Here is a 20083-nt window from a genome sequence, read left to right on the forward strand (position 1 = left end):
GCCGAGACCCATAGGCAACTGCCCACTTTGCCTAATGGTTAATCCGGCAGTGGGGCCCGTCACTTTTTCTCTTTTATCTGTTTTGGTGCATATTCTACTGCATGTTTTAGAATTTTTGGACTTTTTTCTTTCGTTTGTTCATCTACCTATTATCTCTGAATAATTTTTTACATATTTCGACCATATATTTAATTGTTCTATTTCTGTAATAATTTTACTGTTCGAGTATTTTTTTCACTGTATGTGGTTTTATTTTTTATTGAATCATAGGCTTACTTACAGTCTACAAAGATATTGTAAACCTACATTTCATATTGTAAATTATTTCCTTGTATTGAATGCAGAAACTAGGCCAGAAACGTCAAAAACAAAAAAAAAACAAGAAACACGTATCCAAAACATTATCGTACTATTGGTATTGTTTGTTGGTATTGTTTTGTTAGGTTTGCCAAATTTCAGTTATCGGGCGCAAATTTTCTACAAAAACACAATCAGATCAGTTTATGAACTGTTTGGTGTCTATGAATGCATAATATGCATTAATAACAAAATAAAATGCCAACTTACTTCTTCCCATAACTTACAATAAGAAATATTAAAGGAATATAACAAAAATTAACTCTAAACTTAACTAAGTTGTAGGATGAAAAACAGTATATTTATTAAATAAAATTATTCATTAAAAAGCAGACCATAAGTTCCTTGAGAAATAGCAATATCAGTTTGTTGCCAAAAACGATGGTAAGTAAATGTAGGAGCTGGTCCACCATTTAGATGGGCTTCTACCTTGGACCAGTCTGGGTCATTTTTGTACCAAGATCTCAGACCAATAAACGTTACTCCATGTCGAATAACATCTCCATTGGGGTATGAACCCATCCATCCTTCAGGAACGTAGACCTCTTGATTAAACTGGTTGTACGTATCCATCACTTCTGGAGCTGAAACTCCTTTGTCGGTTTGGTAAAGATTCCACATCCTGTCCAAAAGTTCCTTTGCTACGCGCTTGGCGTCTTGGTCACCAGATTTAGCAGCGTAGTAAGAAAGAGCTCGGGCTGTAGATGAAGCAGTTCCAACATCATCGCTATATGAGGTAACTTGAACGTGAACATTGGGTGGTTGTCCAGACCATTCTAAATGATCAGGGTGAGTGTAGCCAGTCCCTTCGAATTTAATTTCAGAAATTACCCATTTGACCCATTTATCCAAAAGAGTCTTGGCAGTAGCATCTCCAGTGACATAGTAGTATTGAGCAAGACGGTCAGTAGACCAAGATTGCATACCATACCATCTGTTGGACGGTGGGTCATGGTATACAGGTTCCCAATCGTAAAACATACCGTGGAAAGTATTAGTAGTAAGTTCTTGAGGTGGAGTGTCATATCTACCATTCCAGGTGTTAGTTGCTCCTCCACCGAATGCACCTTCTGCTGATTGTAACCAACCGTAGAATTCCAGTTGCCTGCTCAATGAAGTAGCCCAATCAGACACAGCAGTTGCACCTTTTGGTTTGAAAGCGTCAACATTGGATAAGATATAAGCGGTCAGAGGATTCTGATAGCCAAAATGAGCAGAACCATCTCCAATACGCCATGCCCAGTTAGAGTAAATAGCACCTCCCCATGCAAAGTACCAGCTAAGTAAGTAATGAGCACTTTCCTTGCCCTGTCCTCCTGGACAGTTCCATGGCCCAATGCAATTACCGATCTTCTTGAAATATTTGTCGAATAAAGCATATCTTAAGTAGTCACCAAGTTTTGCAGCCTTAGACAAAGTATCGGAAATCTGTAATAAACATTAATTGTAAATATACATGTTAAAATTAGAAACAAGGTATTTACGTACATCATTTAAATGTCCAGTTTCGCTGGCCCACTGTTGAGCCCAGAAAGCAGCTTGGATAGCTCTAGCATCAGCATCGGGAGCGTTAGAATATTTCCATTGTTGCGAGTAACTGTTGTCTCCAACAAAGAGATCCAAGAAACCGTGAGTTCCTCCATATTTAAATGAGTCACAGGTTGATTGGGGAATAGTCTTCCATACTGATTCATTAGGTCCTCTTTGGTAGGTGTTAATAAAAGAAGGTTCTTTCACTAGTGGTCCAAGTTCACAACCGCCACCTTGGGAAAAAATTACATTTTAAATATATTTGATATTATTATTTTTATCTTATTTACTTATAAACAACATACAAAAACATTTAGATTATAATTAATATTTTGATGGTAATATTTGAGTATTTAAAATATTAAAAATATGATATATTAAATATTTACACCAGTACTTATTGAAAAAAAATGTATTAAATATTTCCCTTTGTAAGTGACTGTAAGTAAGGAGAAAGAAGAGAATATCCAAAGAAGATAAGCTAAAGGAAATTGAAGAAAAATTTCAAACTAAAGAAATAAGGTCCAGTTGTTGAACGCCAACCTCCGTTATGAAGAATAATAAATAAGTATAAATAATATAATGTAATATGAGAATGAAGAAGAAGAAGAAATAATAAGTATTATTGGTTCAGGACATTTTTTTAAATGCCATATTATTCTTTGTGTTTCGTATACCTAGGTCAATATATAAGTTGATTTCTGTTGTAGAAATAGCTATCCGAATAACTAAAAAAAAGATTGGTATTATAAACTTACCAGGAATATTACCAAATCCATATGTATTGTCAACATCCAACAACCAATGCATAGCATACATGTCGCTATTACCGTACGCACTCACAAGTTCCTGATAAAGAGGGTCCTGACCTACTGGAGCACCAAATTTCATTGGTGATGGATACTGACTTGGATCATCTAATTCATCCAAAAGTGTTGCTGGAGCACCTGGATTGTAAAAGTTGTTCGTTGATTGATCATAATGGCTTGGGATCATATATTTTTCCATACTCTCCCACGCTGCGTTGAATTTGGAAAAGTCGCCGTTGATACGTCCATATAAAGCCTCGAGCCTAAAAGAAGAAAACAAATAGTTTATTTAAAAATTTTTGTGTTAACTTTATATTTATAATAAAAAAGTGAATGAAATTACAAGTAAATTTTTCAAAACAATTTTTTTTTGTAAAAGTATATTTATTTAAAAACCCTTAAAAGGGCCACAAATATCACAACAAAACGTTTTCGCTCTCTAAAAAGAGTATCATCAGTGTTACAAGTCTAACATTCTGAGCCACTTAAAAATACAAAGGTAAAAACCTTTTAAAAGTTAGGATATAATCCAAACTCAGTTGACTTTCACCTGTCTCAATGTGATGACCTAATTATTACCTAGCAACCCACACGTGGGGGTCATATGTTGCACTAGAGCGTTACTCATATGGATTATATCCATCCTTTGGATTCCAAAATATATTTAATCATTATAATTAAGACATTTTGTCAACTTTTGTAACATTAATGGTGTACAGCCAGTTACAGGCAATTCTTCCATGTGAATTAAAGTGGCTCGGACTGCATTCTCTTTTTTGTGTGCCGTGCTTGTTTTTAAGGGTTGGCTATCGTCGTATTAACAAGCTGATGAAATGTTTTTCGGTCGGCAGCTATATGAAACAATTCCTCGATCGTTTGATATGTTCATTGTCTATTGTTAAGAAGCTAGATTAGTTGTTTTTTTCCGATCCAGCGTTTTCCTTTGATTTTGCCCTGGATGATCAACCGGAGTAAGCGATATTTAGGTCCTGTCATTATATGACAAGTATTGAACCTTTCTCATTTTTATGATGTTGATCAATTCTCGCTCTTTATGCATGGTCAACACCACAAATCAAACGCTTCTAATTTGTTGAGATTTTTTTGCTGTCCAGGTTTCACATCCATGGAACAAAATGGACCAGACGTAGTACTTCAATACTTTTAGACGTGTGGTTAATGACCGACTTCTACTGCACAATACAGAACGCCAACTAATAAAACTTTTTCGTACAAGTTCTATTCTGGTGGAAATTTCCTCCTCATGTTCGACCCTGCAGTCAATCCAGCTACCCAGATATCTACAGTGTTCCATTCTTTCCAGGATTTTGTTACGTATTTAATTTTAGTACTGAGTCTTCCGTATTAATTTTTCCGACAAACACCCATTTTGTTTTCTTTGCCTTGTTTGTTAAGTCCTTTGCAGTACATTTATTGTTTACATCGTTCAACAGGGTTTGAAGGTCTTCTAGACTCTCTGCCAATATGACGGTGTCATCTGCCTATCTTATGTGATTAATAATTTCACCACCGATCTTAACACCTTCGCGACGATTACTTAACGCTTTCTCAAAAATTGGTTCGATGTAGGCATTAAACAATATCGGTGACGTAAAAACTTCCTCTCTGACACCAGGCTTAATAGAAACTTTAGCTGAAACTTCTTGAACCACCTTTATACAAGCGGTTTCATTGTAGTTAAGATCTGCAGAGTTAGGCAAGCTAATACTGGAAATATATCAGGACCTTAAATTAGTCTTGTGGAGACAAGCTCTTGGGGAAAAATGTTGAAAACTTAGTAGGACGAGGATGAAAGCAGAGTCATTACAACTAAAATGATCTTTTTGGATGGTAAAATGATTGTGAAAAGCGATAGTTTTATGTACCTAGGATTGGTATTACAGAGTGATGGGGAAATAGATGGAGATGCATGCAGTAGAATTAGGGCTGGATGGATGAAGTGGAAGGAAGCAAATGGTGTGTGGTGTGACAGAAATATTTCAATGAAGCTGAAGGGAAATTCTATAAAACAGCCATAAGACTGACTATGATTTATGGAACTGAATGTTGGGTAGTTAAAAAGAAAGAGGAACAACGAATGCATATGGCGGATATGGATGAGTGGGGTGACAAAAAAGGATTCAATTAAAAGTAAGTATATTAGGGGAAGTCTAGGTGTGGCACCAATTGATACCAAAATGAGAAAGCATTGGTTAAGATGGTTTGGCCATGTTGAGATTCCTGGAAGGAGTAGGAGAGGACGACCAAAGAAGACCTGGAGAGACGCTCAAGCAGGACATGTCAGTAAACGGGATTAATATTGATATGACCCAAGATAGAAACTTATGGAGAAATGCAGTTTAGAGAAGCCGACCCCGCATAGAGATAAGGCAAAGAGAATGATGATGAGTAATACCTTAATTTTAAACCAGTGTAACATTATAATAACTTACCAGATCCAGTAACTGTAAGCTTCAGACGTCGTTTGATGACCATGGTCAGGAGCTTCAACGATTAAAGTTTCAACGGAATGGTATGGAACTCCGTCTTTGGAAAAATATCCATTTTTGGAGTCATGTATTTTGTTATACTGAGTGTTAAATCTATCGGTATATGTATTAGCAATAGTGTAATGTAGGTACAGTACACAGACTAGGAATATAGTTGCCTTCATGGTGAACTACAAAATAAATCCATTACTTAGTAAAGCGTCTAAGATTTAAAGAAAGTCCTAACTTAAAACTACAAAAACTTTACAAAATGGTTTAAATTGATTGTGAGAACTTGTACTACTTTCTTGAAATTTTTTTAATTTTTCTATTTTTTTTAAAGAACAAACACAGCATAAATTTTAACATTAAAAAGCAATACGGAAAATTTTTTGATAGTATATTAGTGCTAAATGATATTAATAATGTTAAGATTATGTTAGATATTATTTTAGTATAAAACTATTTTTAAAATTTTTATAATAATTATATTATATTTAACATTATAAAATATCTAAATTTGTGTAGGTATATAATGCCCGGTTGCACCAACAGATCTTAAGCTTAAGTCGAGAATATCATAAGAATTAATATAATATAATTATAATATATTACAATAAGAATACCATAATATAATAATAGATATAATTGATAATAAGGTAAGAATCTAAAATTAGGGTGCAACGTAAGTGATACTCAAGGAGACTATCTATAAGTAGAGCTTAGCTAAGCTGGAGCTTAAGATCTGTTGGTGCAACCGGGCATTAATCAGCCTTTAATTTTTATTTAAATTAAGTAAAATACTTACCATGTAGTCCAAACACTACCCACAACTATTAAGTCAACTCACCGGTATCAGCTTATATAGTTTTGATAATCTAGTTTGCAAAGTAATCTGGAAGGCAGAATAATCTTAAATTATTGATTAAAGTCAATTCTATTTATCGATACTTTAAACTATCGCCAATTTTAAGCATTAGATTGTAGTTTTATTTTGCATATTTGAAAAATCACTTAAACAATATTCTTTCCAAGCCTTATGAGATCTATCCCACCGTTAAAAGCTTGAGTGTCCTTCCATGACACGAAAGAACAAAATTTTTTAACTCGCTGACTTAGAATAGACCATAGTACAAGACTAAATCATAAACATTTCATGCATTCCTATATAATATATTTCACCTGGGGTCAAATTTTTTACTTATTATTTTCATAATATTATTCAACCAAAACCATTATAAATTATATTTAACTTATACAAAGTGCACACCAGAGACTGGTTTCACCAGTCTGCTGGTTCTTGCTGGCCTTCTAATAGTTCCAACTCAATGGCTTTAAATGCAATTCTGATAGCAAAAGCATATAAAGAATAGATATAACACGAGATTATTGTCTGTGTCTACAGGAGAAGAAACAATATACACAAGACCCCTACACTTTCTACCTCAACCATGGACCTTTTAAGTGCTAAAATCATTCCAGCAACTAGATTCTTCTCATACGTAACCGCTGCAAAATCTATACTGGAACTATCTTCGAAAAAAGGACAAGCGATTGTTCTCCACGCAGAAGAAAACCTTAAACTTCTAGACTACGTTAAAGCCACTGGTGATGGCATCGGACCAAAAAATATTTCCTTTACATCCAGAATATCTAACAATACAACTTGCATATATATTGCCAACCCAAATCTCGTTGATCAACTTCTGAAATCCCACCCAACTATCCATATTGGATCCCTTATTGTGAGTGGGTATTCGAAAACTTGTCTCCCCGATAAAAAGAATATTAATCTCAAATATCTCTTCTTAAATCCCGCATGAACTAGAAGAAAATTAAATTAAGAGCGTTGATCTTCAAATAGTCCCCTGTGTCCTTCTTTAAATAAGTCATTCCCACTGATAAATGTTTCCACATCCTCAATTTACCCTGTCATGTGGATGTCTTTTCACCCTCTGATAATTTCGAGCTTCACACCTTCTTGTTAATACCTTTGAAGGCAATGATAATAGAATTTTTCTGTTAACGGACAAGATGGAATATCTCGTCTTCAAACAGTGAGGATAATGCTGTTTCTAATTGCCCCAATACTTCATGTGACAACTTGTTATCGCACAGTCTTACTCTTTCTCATGAGCTAACTCCCACTACCAAATCAACGCCATAGCAAAAGAATATACAACTTTCCTCTTGTGACGATAATATAATTTGATAATGTAGGTGTCGAGTACGCCTACATTAGGGCATTCTCTGTGCGCTGAACGAAGAATAAACGACTCAAAAGTCGGTTTTCGAGATGGAAGTCAAAGGACTGGCAGCGCGAGCGCGAGTAAGTATTCACATTCAACTAATGTCTCTCTCACTTGCCGCCAACAAAGCGGCAAGTGAGTAAGGGGCAAGACGATGCTGTCATGGTGCAAACACGTCCAAACCCCCTAAAAAACACTTTTTTGGAATTTTTAAGGTGGCGAACCTTACGGAAAAATCTGAAAAAAAAATTAAAAATATAGTGTTTGATAAAATACATCACATAGAAAAAAAATTAGACCTCCACTTAAAAAAAAGTTCTACGTTTTCACCAAAAAGAAAAAAATTTACAATTTTTTTGAGGTTATGTACGCTCCTCTTACGGCTTTATAAAAAACAGACATGTTTTGTAAAAGCCTCAACTATGCCTATGAATTTTTTGAAATTTTAAAATTAATTGCATCCCACCTAAAAAAAAATAAAAACGAAAAATAAAGTTTTTGATAGTGGTGGAAGGGGGAAGGGTGTGGTGGGTTAAAATTACACTGAGTCTTATTTTTTAATCACATACAACTTATAAAAATTTAAAAATTGAATTATGGGAGTGAGGGAGGGTAGCTTTTAATTTATTTACCCCGTCCATAAGTGTAAAGTTTGATGCGTCACTGTCGACGCATGTGCCACTAAAAAGTGACGGCACAGTACTCATACGTTTTATTTTATGTTCTACTATTTAAGTCATAGACTCTTATCGTGCCTAAAATGATTAGCAAATTTCACTTATAACGGCTCTTAGTCTATGTCATTTGAAGACGGCAGTTAAATTGTTTGAACATTTTGGATCATTTAACCATATCTTACTGTCTGAACAAAATTAAATGCCTTTCAATTAATGTTCTATCATCCAATTTAGTAACTTACAGAATGCTATCCGTATGATATATTTACCTCTATTTTTTACAATTTTACAGTTCATATCTCTTTAAATCCCTATAGATCGTTATAACCATTCCTATCCGTATCCAGTTGTTATATTCTCTTGGTTTAAGACGAATTCCCAACATTTGAATATCTAGCTCATGCTGAATTCTCGTTTACTATTGATTGTCCACGTTTAGTAATCAAATACCCTCATTAGTAGAATCCGCTAGTCCTAATATATATTATGTTATTTTAAGGTGTTGCAGTTTATTATGAATTACTAATAGCCAGGGAGGTAGTGTCAAATTTGACCGCAGCATTTTAGCATGGCTGCTTTGTTTTTATTTAGTTAGGTATTCCAAAGCTTATTAACAAATGATGTGTCAGCTGGCCCAAAACCGGGGATTTTAGACAAGAAAAGGTAAAATATGAAACTTGATGGAAAAACGCTACAACTTATGTCAAATATTTATCTACGTGACTTACAACTCTTAATAGCCTTGCTGACTTCTCTCCTAGCTTTCACTCAGGCAATCCGGGTTCAAATCCTGGCGTTGAATGTTTTTTTATTTTTAAAATTGACATTTTATTTTGAAAAATAATTATTTTTATAATAAGGGCGTTATTCAGCGGAATACTGGATTTATTGTGTTTTGATTGATTTGCACACTTTCGATAGCTATTTTCTATTGGATATATTGCGTTTGGAAGGAATTGGCTGTAACCACTGGATATATTTCATGACAAAGCTATTTAGTATTAATTTAACTCAAATTCTAAAAAACAGGATTTATTGCGTTTTGATTGATCGCGTCTCATACAGACAAACATCCATTGTTATATACCTATTATAGAGAACAGGGAAATATTTAGATTGCTATTAAAAAATGGGGGTTGGTGATAGAAAAGTGAAAAATTAGGGTTGTATGTATCTTTTGGTTCTACATCATATTACATTAAGAAAAACAGTTTCTTTTTCACTTAGATTGGTCGTACTAACTCAGGAAGCTGCAGGGGTTCATTTACAACAACTTTGCTTGTTAAGGTCAATCATAATATTTATGATCAAATGCATAGTTCTATTTCATAAGTTCTATGCATAATTCTATAAAAGACATACAAATTTTTTAAAATTGTCTCGTATAAATAATACAAACGTGGTATTATAAAAATAATTATTTTTCAAAATAAAATGTCAATTTTAAAAACAAAAAAATTTCAACGCCAAGGTTTGAACCCGGATTGCCTGAGTGAAAGCTAGGAGAGGAGTCAGCAAGGCTATTAAGAGTTGTAAGTCACGTAGATAAATATTTGACATAAGTTGTAGCATTTTTCCATCAAGTTTCATATTTTACCTTTTCTTGTCTAAAATCCCCGGTTTTGGGCCAGCTGACATATCATTTGTTAATAAGCTTTGGAGTACCTAACTAAATAAAAAGAAAGCAGCCATGCTAAAATGCTCCGGTCAAATTTGACACTACCTCCCTGGCTATAACAAAACCAGCTATCCAGATTGTGTCAGATTTTAGCGCATATTTTATTGTTTATCCCATGTTCGATTCTTTACATTTGCCATTTAGCATCTACGTGAAGGTATATTAGTTTATTAAAGCTGTTCGTATGAAGTTCGTAGACTTAGAAGAGTAGTTTTGTAGTTACTTGATGGGAGTTATAAAGATATATTACAAATCCTATCCAATTTGGTGGATTTGATGGACTTGAAAGCTGGACATAGAAAAAAGAACAAATAAATAAGCTACAGTCATTAGAAATGTGGTATTATCTGATAATGCAGGGAAAGATAAGAGGAAAAAGCAGCAAAGCAAGAAGGAGAGTGTCATAGTTGACGAATTTAAGGTTTGACTGGTAGTGTAGGAAACAAAGGTTGAACCTTGCAAAATAGACACAAGTCCGGTTTTATTTTTTTTTATGGTAGATCAAGGGGGTGCTTATTACAAGACTAATTTTTTCTGAAAAAATTTCGCCCCGGAACCCCCATTTTCACCTCTTTAAAGTGGTTTTTGCGGAACGTAGCCCTTCCTGTACCTTTTACAAAAATAGTACATTGTTTACCGGGTAGGAAAAGCTTAACATTCCTGGACGACTGTGAAGATTGCTAAGTCGAGGCGCAAGCCGAGACTTAGCAACACAGAGTCCAGGAATGTGGCTTTTCCTACGAGGTAAACATACTATTTTTCCGCAAATCGTTTAAAATTCGACAGATATTGATTGATTTAAAAAAAACGCGATAATTTTATTCCCAAATAAATGGTGCTTTGAAATTCCTAATAAAATTACTTGGGTTACTATGGAAACGTATTGAGGTTGAATTGTCAAACTTGACGCTTATAAATTTAACACTAACAACTGTACGGAAATATCATTTCCTTACAGTAAGGAAGTCCTGACTTTTTCTTCAAGAAATTTTGACAGGAATGTCAAAATTTCCTGGCGATTTGCGGAAAATTTATTTTTATAGAAATATTAAGAGGACTATTTTTCTAAGATTTATTTCCCAACAGCATCTGTCTATCATCCACCGTTTAGCGGGGGTGGCGCCCCAAATTTGACAAGTTTTTAAAAAAGATGTTTTTAAAAAATATATATTTTTCCCTAACTGTAACGGAAATTAAGAAGAAATCCTGCGGCAATTATTCACATACAATTGATTGATTTTTTGGTATAGGTTTCACTTAAGGGTAATAGCTCTTTTTTTAATTACAGGGTGTTACATTTTAAAAAACCCCTTTTTATACCTTCTGAACCGTTTATGCTAGAGTAAAAAAACTTTCAGCGATTACCCATGTACTGGTGCTATTTACAAATTTGTATAATGCACCTCCATTTTTTTCCCTTAACCACCCCAACAAAAAGAAGAATTAATAAATAAAGTGGTTTTCCTGGAATTCTTCACACACAATGCCCTTTATTAATATTCTTCATATATCATTTTGTGCACGTTATTATTACCTATGCATGGACACCAAAAGCGATTTCCTAGTGCAACCCTTGTAGCCAAAAAAAAATAAATAAATAAAATGGGGGGGTTGAAATTTTTTTTTGTTCTTTGCTTTTTGATCCATATGGGCATATGCTTCATCAATAGTGCTTTTCAAAAATATATATCGCTATTGCAACATCCCTGCGGAAACCACCCCTATCCTTGAAAATATACTGCAGAAACTACCCCTAGCCTTTGGCGAGCATGTTTTTACGATTTTCTCATTACCTATGCATTCTTTTTAAACAAAACTTATACAAGGTTAAAGAACATTATTTACTCTAAAAATTAGGTTCTATTCATTTATTTCGTATAAGCAACCGTTACGGCACAGTGGCGCCGTAAACCTCATATATGCTTTGACGGGCTCCAGTTTTTGTTTTTTATTTCGTCATCTGTTCGTCTTATTGATAAAGTACTTATGTAAAATAAAACAACACAGTGTAACCTACAAATTATGACTTATGCACATTTTACATTCTTTGCGCCCCAAAGCCACAGTGGTGGCCCAAAATCAATTTTTGCATATTTTCGCCACCTACACGCATTTTATTGCATTAATGCTACTTTAATAGCACAATATTCACCCTTAAGTGGTCACTAAGCAGTGGCGGATCCAGGGAGGGGTGATGGGGGCCATCACCCCCCTCTCTTAAACCAAGTGATATTATATTTAAAGATTATAAAAATATTCATTTATTTTTATAAAAATTTATCCAATTGGCACCCCCCTCTTAACGATGCTGGATCCGCCACTGTCGCTAAAGCATAAAAAGTACGCCATTCTTATAAAAATAATAATATAATATAGGTAGGTATTTCTATAAAAATAAATGAATATTTTTATAATCTTAAAATAGAATATCACTTGGTTTGAGAGGGGGGGTGGTGATCGCCCTGGTTACCCCTCCCTGGATCTGCCACTGCTTAGCGACCACTTAAGAGTGAATATTGTGCTATTAAGGTAGCATTAATGCAATAAAATGCGTGTAGGTGGCGAAAATATGCAAAAATTGATTTTGGCGCGATTGTATATGTGATATATGTGATGATAATTGATATGCGCGATTTGTAGGTTACACAGTGTTGTTTTATTTTACATAAGTCCTTTATTAATAAAACGAATAGGTGATGAAAAAAAAAAACTGAAGCCCGCCAAAGCATATCTTAAGTTTACGGCGCCACTGTGCCGTAACGGTTGCTTATACGAAAAAAATGAATGTGACCTAATTTTAGAGTAAATAGTGGTCTTTAACCCTGTATAAGTTTTGTTTAAAAATAATGCATAGGTAATGAGAAAATCTTAAAAATATGCTCGCCTAGGGATATGGGTAGTTTCTGCAGTATATTTTCAAGGATAGGGGTGGTTTCCGCAGGGATGTTGCAATAACCATATATATTTTTGAAAAGCACTATTGATGAAGCATATGCCCATATGAATCAAAAAGCAAAAAATAAAAAAAAATTCAACCCCCCATTTTATTTATTTTTTTTTTGGCTACAGGGGTTGCACTAGGAAATCGCTTTTGGTGTCCGTGCATGGGTAATAATAACGTGCATAAAATGAGATATAAAGTATATTAATAAAGGGCATTGTGTTTGAAGGATTCCAAGAAAATCACTTTATTTATTACTTCTTTTTTTTTTGGTGGTTCCGGGGAAAAAATGGGGGTGCATTATACAAATTTGTAAATAGCACCAGTACATGGGTAATCGCTGAAAGTCTTTTTACTCTAGCGTAAACGGTTCAGATGGTATAAAAAGGGGTTTTTTTAAAATGTAACACCCTGTAATTAAAAATAGGGCTATTACCCTTAAGTTAAACCTATGCCAAAAAATCGGTCACTTATTTGTGAATAATCGTTGCAGGATTTCTTCTTAATTTCCGTTACAGTTAGGGAAAAACATATATTTTTTTAAAACATCGCTAAACGGTGGATGATAGACATATGCTGTAGGGAAACAAATCGTAGAAAATTATAGTCCTCTTCATATTTCTATAAAAAATTTTTTTGTAAAAGGTACAGGAAGAGCTACGTTCCGCAAAAACCACAAATTACCCCCTTTAAAGGGGTGAAAAGGGGGGTTCCGGGGCGAAAGTTTTTCAGAAAAAGTTAGTCTTATAATAAGCACCCCTTGATATAACAGAAAAAAAAAAATAAAACCGGACTTGTGTCCATTTTGCAAGGTTCAACCTCTGTTTCCTACACTATGGTTTAACCAGTTGATTGGTTTAAATGTAGTTTTATAAAACTCTTTAGAGAAATGGTAGATATGGTAACGGTAGCGATGATAATATCTAACGACGAAGGTCCAAATTGGCTTCTAACATACAGTATGCAAAGGTATCATCATATATTAACTTTCTTATTATCAGATATACCACTTATATTATAATTCTTAATTTTTATTATGTATGAGAACTTTGTTTTTAGATTTATCGATAAACTGTTTAAAACTTATCACCAGGCTTGTGAGTACCAAATAGAAAAAAATACATCCTGAACTTTCACAACTTTACTATAAACAAGTATATTATTAAGAGGCTACAGTAGCGATAAACAGGTAGCAACAAACGCGTTCCAAGATTGCGGCTCTAATTTTGAATATTTGGTCGAGATATTTGGCACACATATTCGTAATATAATAAAGAATTGCAGTACAGTGCCCAATTTCAGAAATATGTTAGTACGGGGAAATTACTCGGTAACTAAATAAAATATTGAAAAAAGGAGCATGTACCGCCATCAAGAAGAAAAAAAAACTTTCTTCAAATAAACTTTTTTATCCCATGCCTAGATTTTGTGTAACCTTCGAACTTCTAAAATTTTTTATTTCTAACAAGAAATCGAACATATAACTAAATAACTAATTAGGCAACATAGAGAAATTATCACTGTCATTTTGACAAACCTGCGTCAAATTTTCTCTAATCTGTTCTGTCATCTTTATCCATATATTTATATTCAGTGCAGTAGTGTGTTAATTAAGAATTCGTTTTTGTTGTTTCATAGGAAAGTAGTGTTTATTGATAGTTAATTTATTATATATTTGTTGTTGTTGTATAAGTTGTTGGCCTCTTTGAAAAAATAGATTGTTGTTAATTGTGAGTTTTAGTTATATGTAGGTAGGTAAGTATATTTTACGTAAAAATATTTCGAATTCTAATGAGAGTATATAAAGTTTTAGGAGGATTTTTTATTCTAAAAATATTATCAATAATTTAACAAAACGGAAAAATTAAATTAAACGAAAAATAAAGTGAAACCTTCCAAGAAAAATTCCATTAAAAACCGTGCCAAAATTATGCAAAAATCGAAATTTGTTTCGCTTCACAACAAAAAATATTATTCAGATTTAGCCATACGGCTCACACTCCCTCTAAGGGGAAAATTGACTCATCCCAGATACCTACGGTATCAAAAGGATTGAGCTCTGGTGGGCCTCTTTCCGTGTTATCGAGCCCTAGGTGACTTGGTATGCAGGTGTATCTCCCAAAAATTTTCGTACACATCTGGCCGTTGCGAGTAGTACTGCTTTCTGCATGGTCTTATAAAGATGTTCATTAAGACCCAGCTTTTTTGTGCTTTCGAGGAGGGTCTTCGGAATGACTCCAGTAGTAGACATAATAATCGGTATCGTCTGGGTACTTTGCATTCTCCATTGTCTCCATATTTGAATTTCCAGATATCTGTACTTGGCGATCTTTTCAGTAAATTTAGTACGTAGATTATTGTTGTTAGGAATCGCCACATCAATGAGGGTTGTTTGTCTCGTTAATTTATTGACTAATACGAGATCTGGTCTATTATGCGCCACTGTTTGGTCTGTGAGCAGAGTGCGGTCCCAGTATAGCTTGTAGTTGCCATCCTCAAGCATACTCTCAGGGACGTATTGATAATATGGGAGATGGTCGGTTTGGAGAAGTCCCAGCTTGATAGCTATCTCCTGATGAAGGATTTTTCCCACTGCGTCATGCCGTACCTTGTACTCAGTTGCAGTAAATGCCTGGCAGCCCCCTGTAAGATGTTGGATGGTTTCTTGTGCTTGACATCCATATCGGCATCTGTCGTTTTGAACATGAGGGTCTTTGATGATATATTTCAGGTAATTTCTGGTTGGTATAACCTGATCCTGAATGGCCAGTAATGAACCCTCCGTTTCAGGGAACATCTTTCCTGATGTCAACCAGTAGTTCGACGCTATATTGTCGACATAATCTTGGCTGACCTCATTGGTGCAGAGGTTTACCCATCCAGGCGCGCACTTTTTCGTCCTTAGTAAGGTGGTTTATGCGAAGTTCTGCTTCCCTCAGTTTTATCGGTGTTGTGTCATCTACTGCGCAGATAGCGCGATGTAGAGTAGATGTTTCAGCCTGCATCTGAAAATAAGATCTTAAATTAGCAATTTGTTTGTCTAATTGCTCACTTATATCCATAAGTCCTCTTCCTCCTAAATTCCGTGGTAATGTCGTTCTTTCTACTGCACTTTTTGGATGGTGTTTTTGTGCCTTTGTGAGGTGCGTTCTTACTTTTCGCTGAAGATTTTCTATGTCCGTTTTTGTCCACTTAACAATGCCAAATGAATAGCTAAGCGCGGAACATGCGTAGGTGTTTAGTGCCTTAAACAAATTTCTACTATTAAGGTGTGAGCGAAGCAGCTGTTTTACCCTTCGTATAAACTCAGTAGTTATCTCTGTTTTCATTTGTTTATGGTCAATTCTCCGCGCTTGCTTTACTCCAAGATATTTATACATATCATTTTCACCCATGGCCTCGATGTTCTGGCCATTTTGCATGTCGAATCCTCCGGGCTGTACTTTTCCTCTGACTATATTTAAAATACGGCACTTGTCTAGTCCGAAGTGCATGCTAATATCATTAGAAAAAGTTTCTACAGTTTTTAGCATCTCATCGAGTTGGTTTCGAGTGGAAGCCATTAATTTCAAATCATCCATATACAATAAATGATTAAGCTTCGCCACCACATTGTTGTTATTTTTGATGCTAAAACCTGCGTCTGTGGAGTTCAATAGCTGAGATAATGGGTTCATAGCTAGACAGAACCACAGTGGACTCAACGAATCTCCTTGAAACAGGCCCCGGCTGATTGCGATAATGATTATTTATTATTGTTTTATTATTAGATATTTCATGCAAATACCTTTCTAAATATATATCTTAACATAAAATTTTCACCCATTTTGGTTTATTTTTATAAATATCTATTTATAAATCATAAAATCGTTTTCTATTACTTTCATTTAGCGCGACTATGATATTGTCAAAATATTAATCTTGGATAATGTCAAAGATTATCACTGTTGCCAAAGTTTATGATACTATCTCCCGAAGTTATATTTTGTTGCTACCTGTTGATCGCTCCTGTTTACTCTTAAGGAAATACATCAATTAAAATTTGCTACATAATCAAACACGCGTAGAGATAAATAATAATTGTCAAATAAAATTAAAGTTAAAGAGATTAGCTCTATTATTTAAACGTGAATTTAAGAGCACATCCTGAACACTGGAGGAGTAAGCAAAGGAGTAAAATATATTATATTAATATACTTTAGAGCAATTAGCTCCACAATGTGTATTTTAAGACTTCAAACTTATTTCCTCAACTATTAATAGTCTAATTAATTAATGCACATACCCCAACAGAAGAAAAGAAGATGAAATTAATATAAGATAAATTATGATCAGTTCAAGAAGAGTTTTAAATGAATTAGGGTCCGCATACGAGTCATACCTAAAAAATTATATAAAAATAATCTATGGAGATCTAAACGTCAAGTTGGAAGAGAACAGCAAATCCAACACACAATAGGTAAGCACAGTTTCTATAAGCAATCAAATAACAAGAGCAATAGGTTCATAAACCTATCAAGATCACTTAACATGAACATGGCTATTGTCAGCACATACCTTGGTCGAAAAGATATAGGTACAAATAATACACAAAGGCACTGTACTTACAGTAAAAAAAAAAGAATGGGTGTGTACTTGGTACGCACGTAAGAAGTTATACTTCCATTATATGATTTCAACGAAGTAAATATAATTTAAACAGTTTATTTTATTTGAATATTAAATTAATTTTAATACTTACCACTCTCCAAAAATTTTTATTAAAACAATACCAAAAATGAAAAAAAAAAAAGAATAGAAATCGTCCGGATTTGAACCTGAGACCTCTCGATCTGCAGTAGAATGACAATGAAGAAAATGTGTCTTTTGTTACAATTATTGGAGATAATTTCGCTTCTATGCAAGGCAACGTTCGCCCGCACGTTGCTAGAATAACAATTTAATATCTTCAAGAGGTTGGTATTCAAGTTCTTGATAGGCCAGCAATCAGCCCAGACCTAAAACTAATTGAGCATGTTTGGGATTACGTAGAAAGATGCATAAGGGTCCGTATTGTTGCTTCAGGTAACCTTGAAGAACTGGGAAATGTTTCAAGGAAAGAATGGGAAAATTTTGTCAAAAATGAATAAACATTTTCAATTTCGTTGCAACACGAAACTACAGCCGCATCATTATTCCAGTCCAATCAGAGAGTTATAATGTCAACAGGAGAAACAGAACGCATATAACTAAAAGGAGGAATCCGCCAAGGAGACTCGCTCAGCCCATTGTTATTCAATATGATGATGAATCAAATAATTCACGAAGTCAGAAAACGACATGGATACCACATGGGAGCGCATAAAATCACGATACTATGCTATGCCGATGATGCAGTACTAATTGCTGATAACGAGGATGACCTACAAAGGCAGCTCCACACTTTCAATATCACAGCAAATAAATTTAATATGAGAATATCGGTAGAAAAAACTAAATGTATAGTGATAAGTAAAGAGCCGCGTAGATGCAAGTTAGAAATAGACGACAAAATTGTAGAACAAGTAATTAAATTCAATTACCTAGGAGTAGAGATCACTAGTGACAGGAATATAAGAACAGAGACCACAACACAAGCGACAAAAACGGCAAGAGTAAGTGGTTGCCTCCGAGAAACCATATGGAGAAACAAATATCTGACCACGGAAAGCAAAATAAAAGTATACAAGAAAACAGTAAGACCTATCCTAACATATGCAGCGGAGACAAGGACCGATACAGGAAAGACGAAACAACAAATCAACAATATCGAAATGAAAGTATTAAGATCAATAGCGGGCATATCATTAAGAGACAGACAAAGCAACAGAAGTATACGAGAACGTTGCAAAATTCAAAATATTAACAGGTGGATAAAAACAAGAAAGAAAAACTGGAACGAACATGTAAATCGAATGGAACCAGATAGATTAGCGAACATCTGTAAAAACAACAAGCCGTATAGCAGAAGACCCGTTGGAAGGCCGCCGAAAAGGTGGAAAGACAATGTACAATCAACAACAACTAAAACAGAATAAGAGGCAGACAAACAGGAGTAATCCTAGTCGCGCGAAGAAGAAGAAGAAGAAGAATCAAAGAGTGAAGCAAGCACCTATACCGGTTTCGAAACTTATTAGTCTCTCATCAGGAGGCACATATGCTGCTCTCTCTGACCCAACTAGGACAAACCCCGGCGCGCAGTCACGGATTGCAACGAACGAAATGGCAGAGATGCCCTAGCGGCAACTGCTAGCAAAAAAGTAAGTTTTCAATCTAATAGCACATAAAACAACATCCAAAAATGTAATTCTACTTCCTACCAGACTGAAAACAATGGAAACCTTATCTGGTAACACTTTCGAGGCTTCTACAATTTGCCAGCCATAACGGATGCTAAGACTAAGGAAGATGAGGGAATTTTACAATTTATAATTCACGTCCCATCTGCTCAGCGCGGTAAAGATGCAACGAAAATTTTGAAAGGGAAAATTTTGATTTGGAGTACACACGGTCTCTGATAAGAAGCCTTCCACAGAGAATGAGGAACGTAATTAGGGCCAGAGGTGCTAATACCAGCTACTAAAATATTCATTTTGTCCTTGAAATTTAATATTTTATAGATTTGTATTTTTAATTTTTGTTGAATAATAATTGTTATTTTCATTTTTTTGGCCTGCTAGTCTTTGATTTTTAATTTTACTGGAATACACCACTGTTAAATATTCCTACGTTTCATTTCCTAGCATTTCCAAAAAAATTAGATGATACTAATCAAAACTTTTAGACTTAGGTAATAAATTTATGCGATTATTTCATTCATAGGAGATTCTGACCAATAGAAAGCTACAGAAATAAAAATTAAACTGATTATTTTTTGATGATTTTAACTTCCAATCGTATAGTAAGATATTTGATCACGTGTTTAATTCTGTCCAATCAGATTAAAATTATACTGAGAATTATCTACTGTAGAAAATTACCGATAGAATTTTTTTAAGTAGATTGTTTCTGTTTAATGGCAACCAGTTTCCTAGTTTTGACAACTGTCACATTTAAGAAAATATCCATAATATACGTATTAAAAAATAATCTTCGGATATCACACGACAGTAAAAATAAATAAGAAAATAATGCTTCAATTTTACTCAAATTTGTTGTCATTGGGCAATAGCCACTCGAGCCCGGCGGGCTCTCGTGTCTATTGCCAGACAACAAATTTTCGAAAAACTGTCACAATATTTTCAGTAGTAATTGCACAAGAGCTCTAAAATTCTATATTAATTTTAGAGATCGAGTGGAATTTGTTGCGATTATTTCATGAATAAAACTGTTCAA

General features: G+C 34.5%; 1 protein-coding gene across 1 annotated transcript; it reads right to left on the minus strand.

Moving 5' to 3' along the window:
* Nucleotides 1-632: 632 nt before the first annotated feature.
* On the minus strand, nt 633-6092 carry LOC126881342 (exoglucanase B-like). The gene is made up of 5 exons (XM_050645571.1): nt 5994-6092; nt 5150-5376; nt 2646-2959; nt 1846-2120; nt 633-1785 (listed from the first exon to the last, which is right to left on the minus strand). Exons 1-5 carry the CDS (start codon nt 5994-5996, stop codon nt 673-675), a joined length of 1932 nt encoding a protein of 643 aa, XP_050501528.1. The 5' UTR covers nt 5997-6092; the 3' UTR covers nt 633-672.
* Between the last annotated feature and the right edge of the window lie 13991 nt (nt 6093-20083).

This window comes from Diabrotica virgifera, chromosome 3 (genome assembly GCF_917563875.1).
Source record: "Diabrotica virgifera virgifera chromosome 3, PGI_DIABVI_V3a".
NCBI classification, from domain to species: Eukaryota; Metazoa; Arthropoda; class Insecta; order Coleoptera; family Chrysomelidae; genus Diabrotica; species Diabrotica virgifera.

What these genes read in the sequence shown, in the direction of transcription:
- LOC126881342 (XM_050645571.1), bottom strand. An exon ending in GCTTACAGTTACTGGATCTG is followed by an intron (nt 2,960 to 5,149) that starts GTAAGTTATTAT and finishes TTCTTCTTTTAG; the next exon opens with GCTCGAGGCTTTATATGGAC. An exon ending in AAACTGGACATTTAAATGAT is followed by an intron (nt 1,786 to 1,845) that starts GTACGTAAATAC and finishes TGTTTATTACAG; the next exon opens with ATTTCCGATACTTTGTCTAA.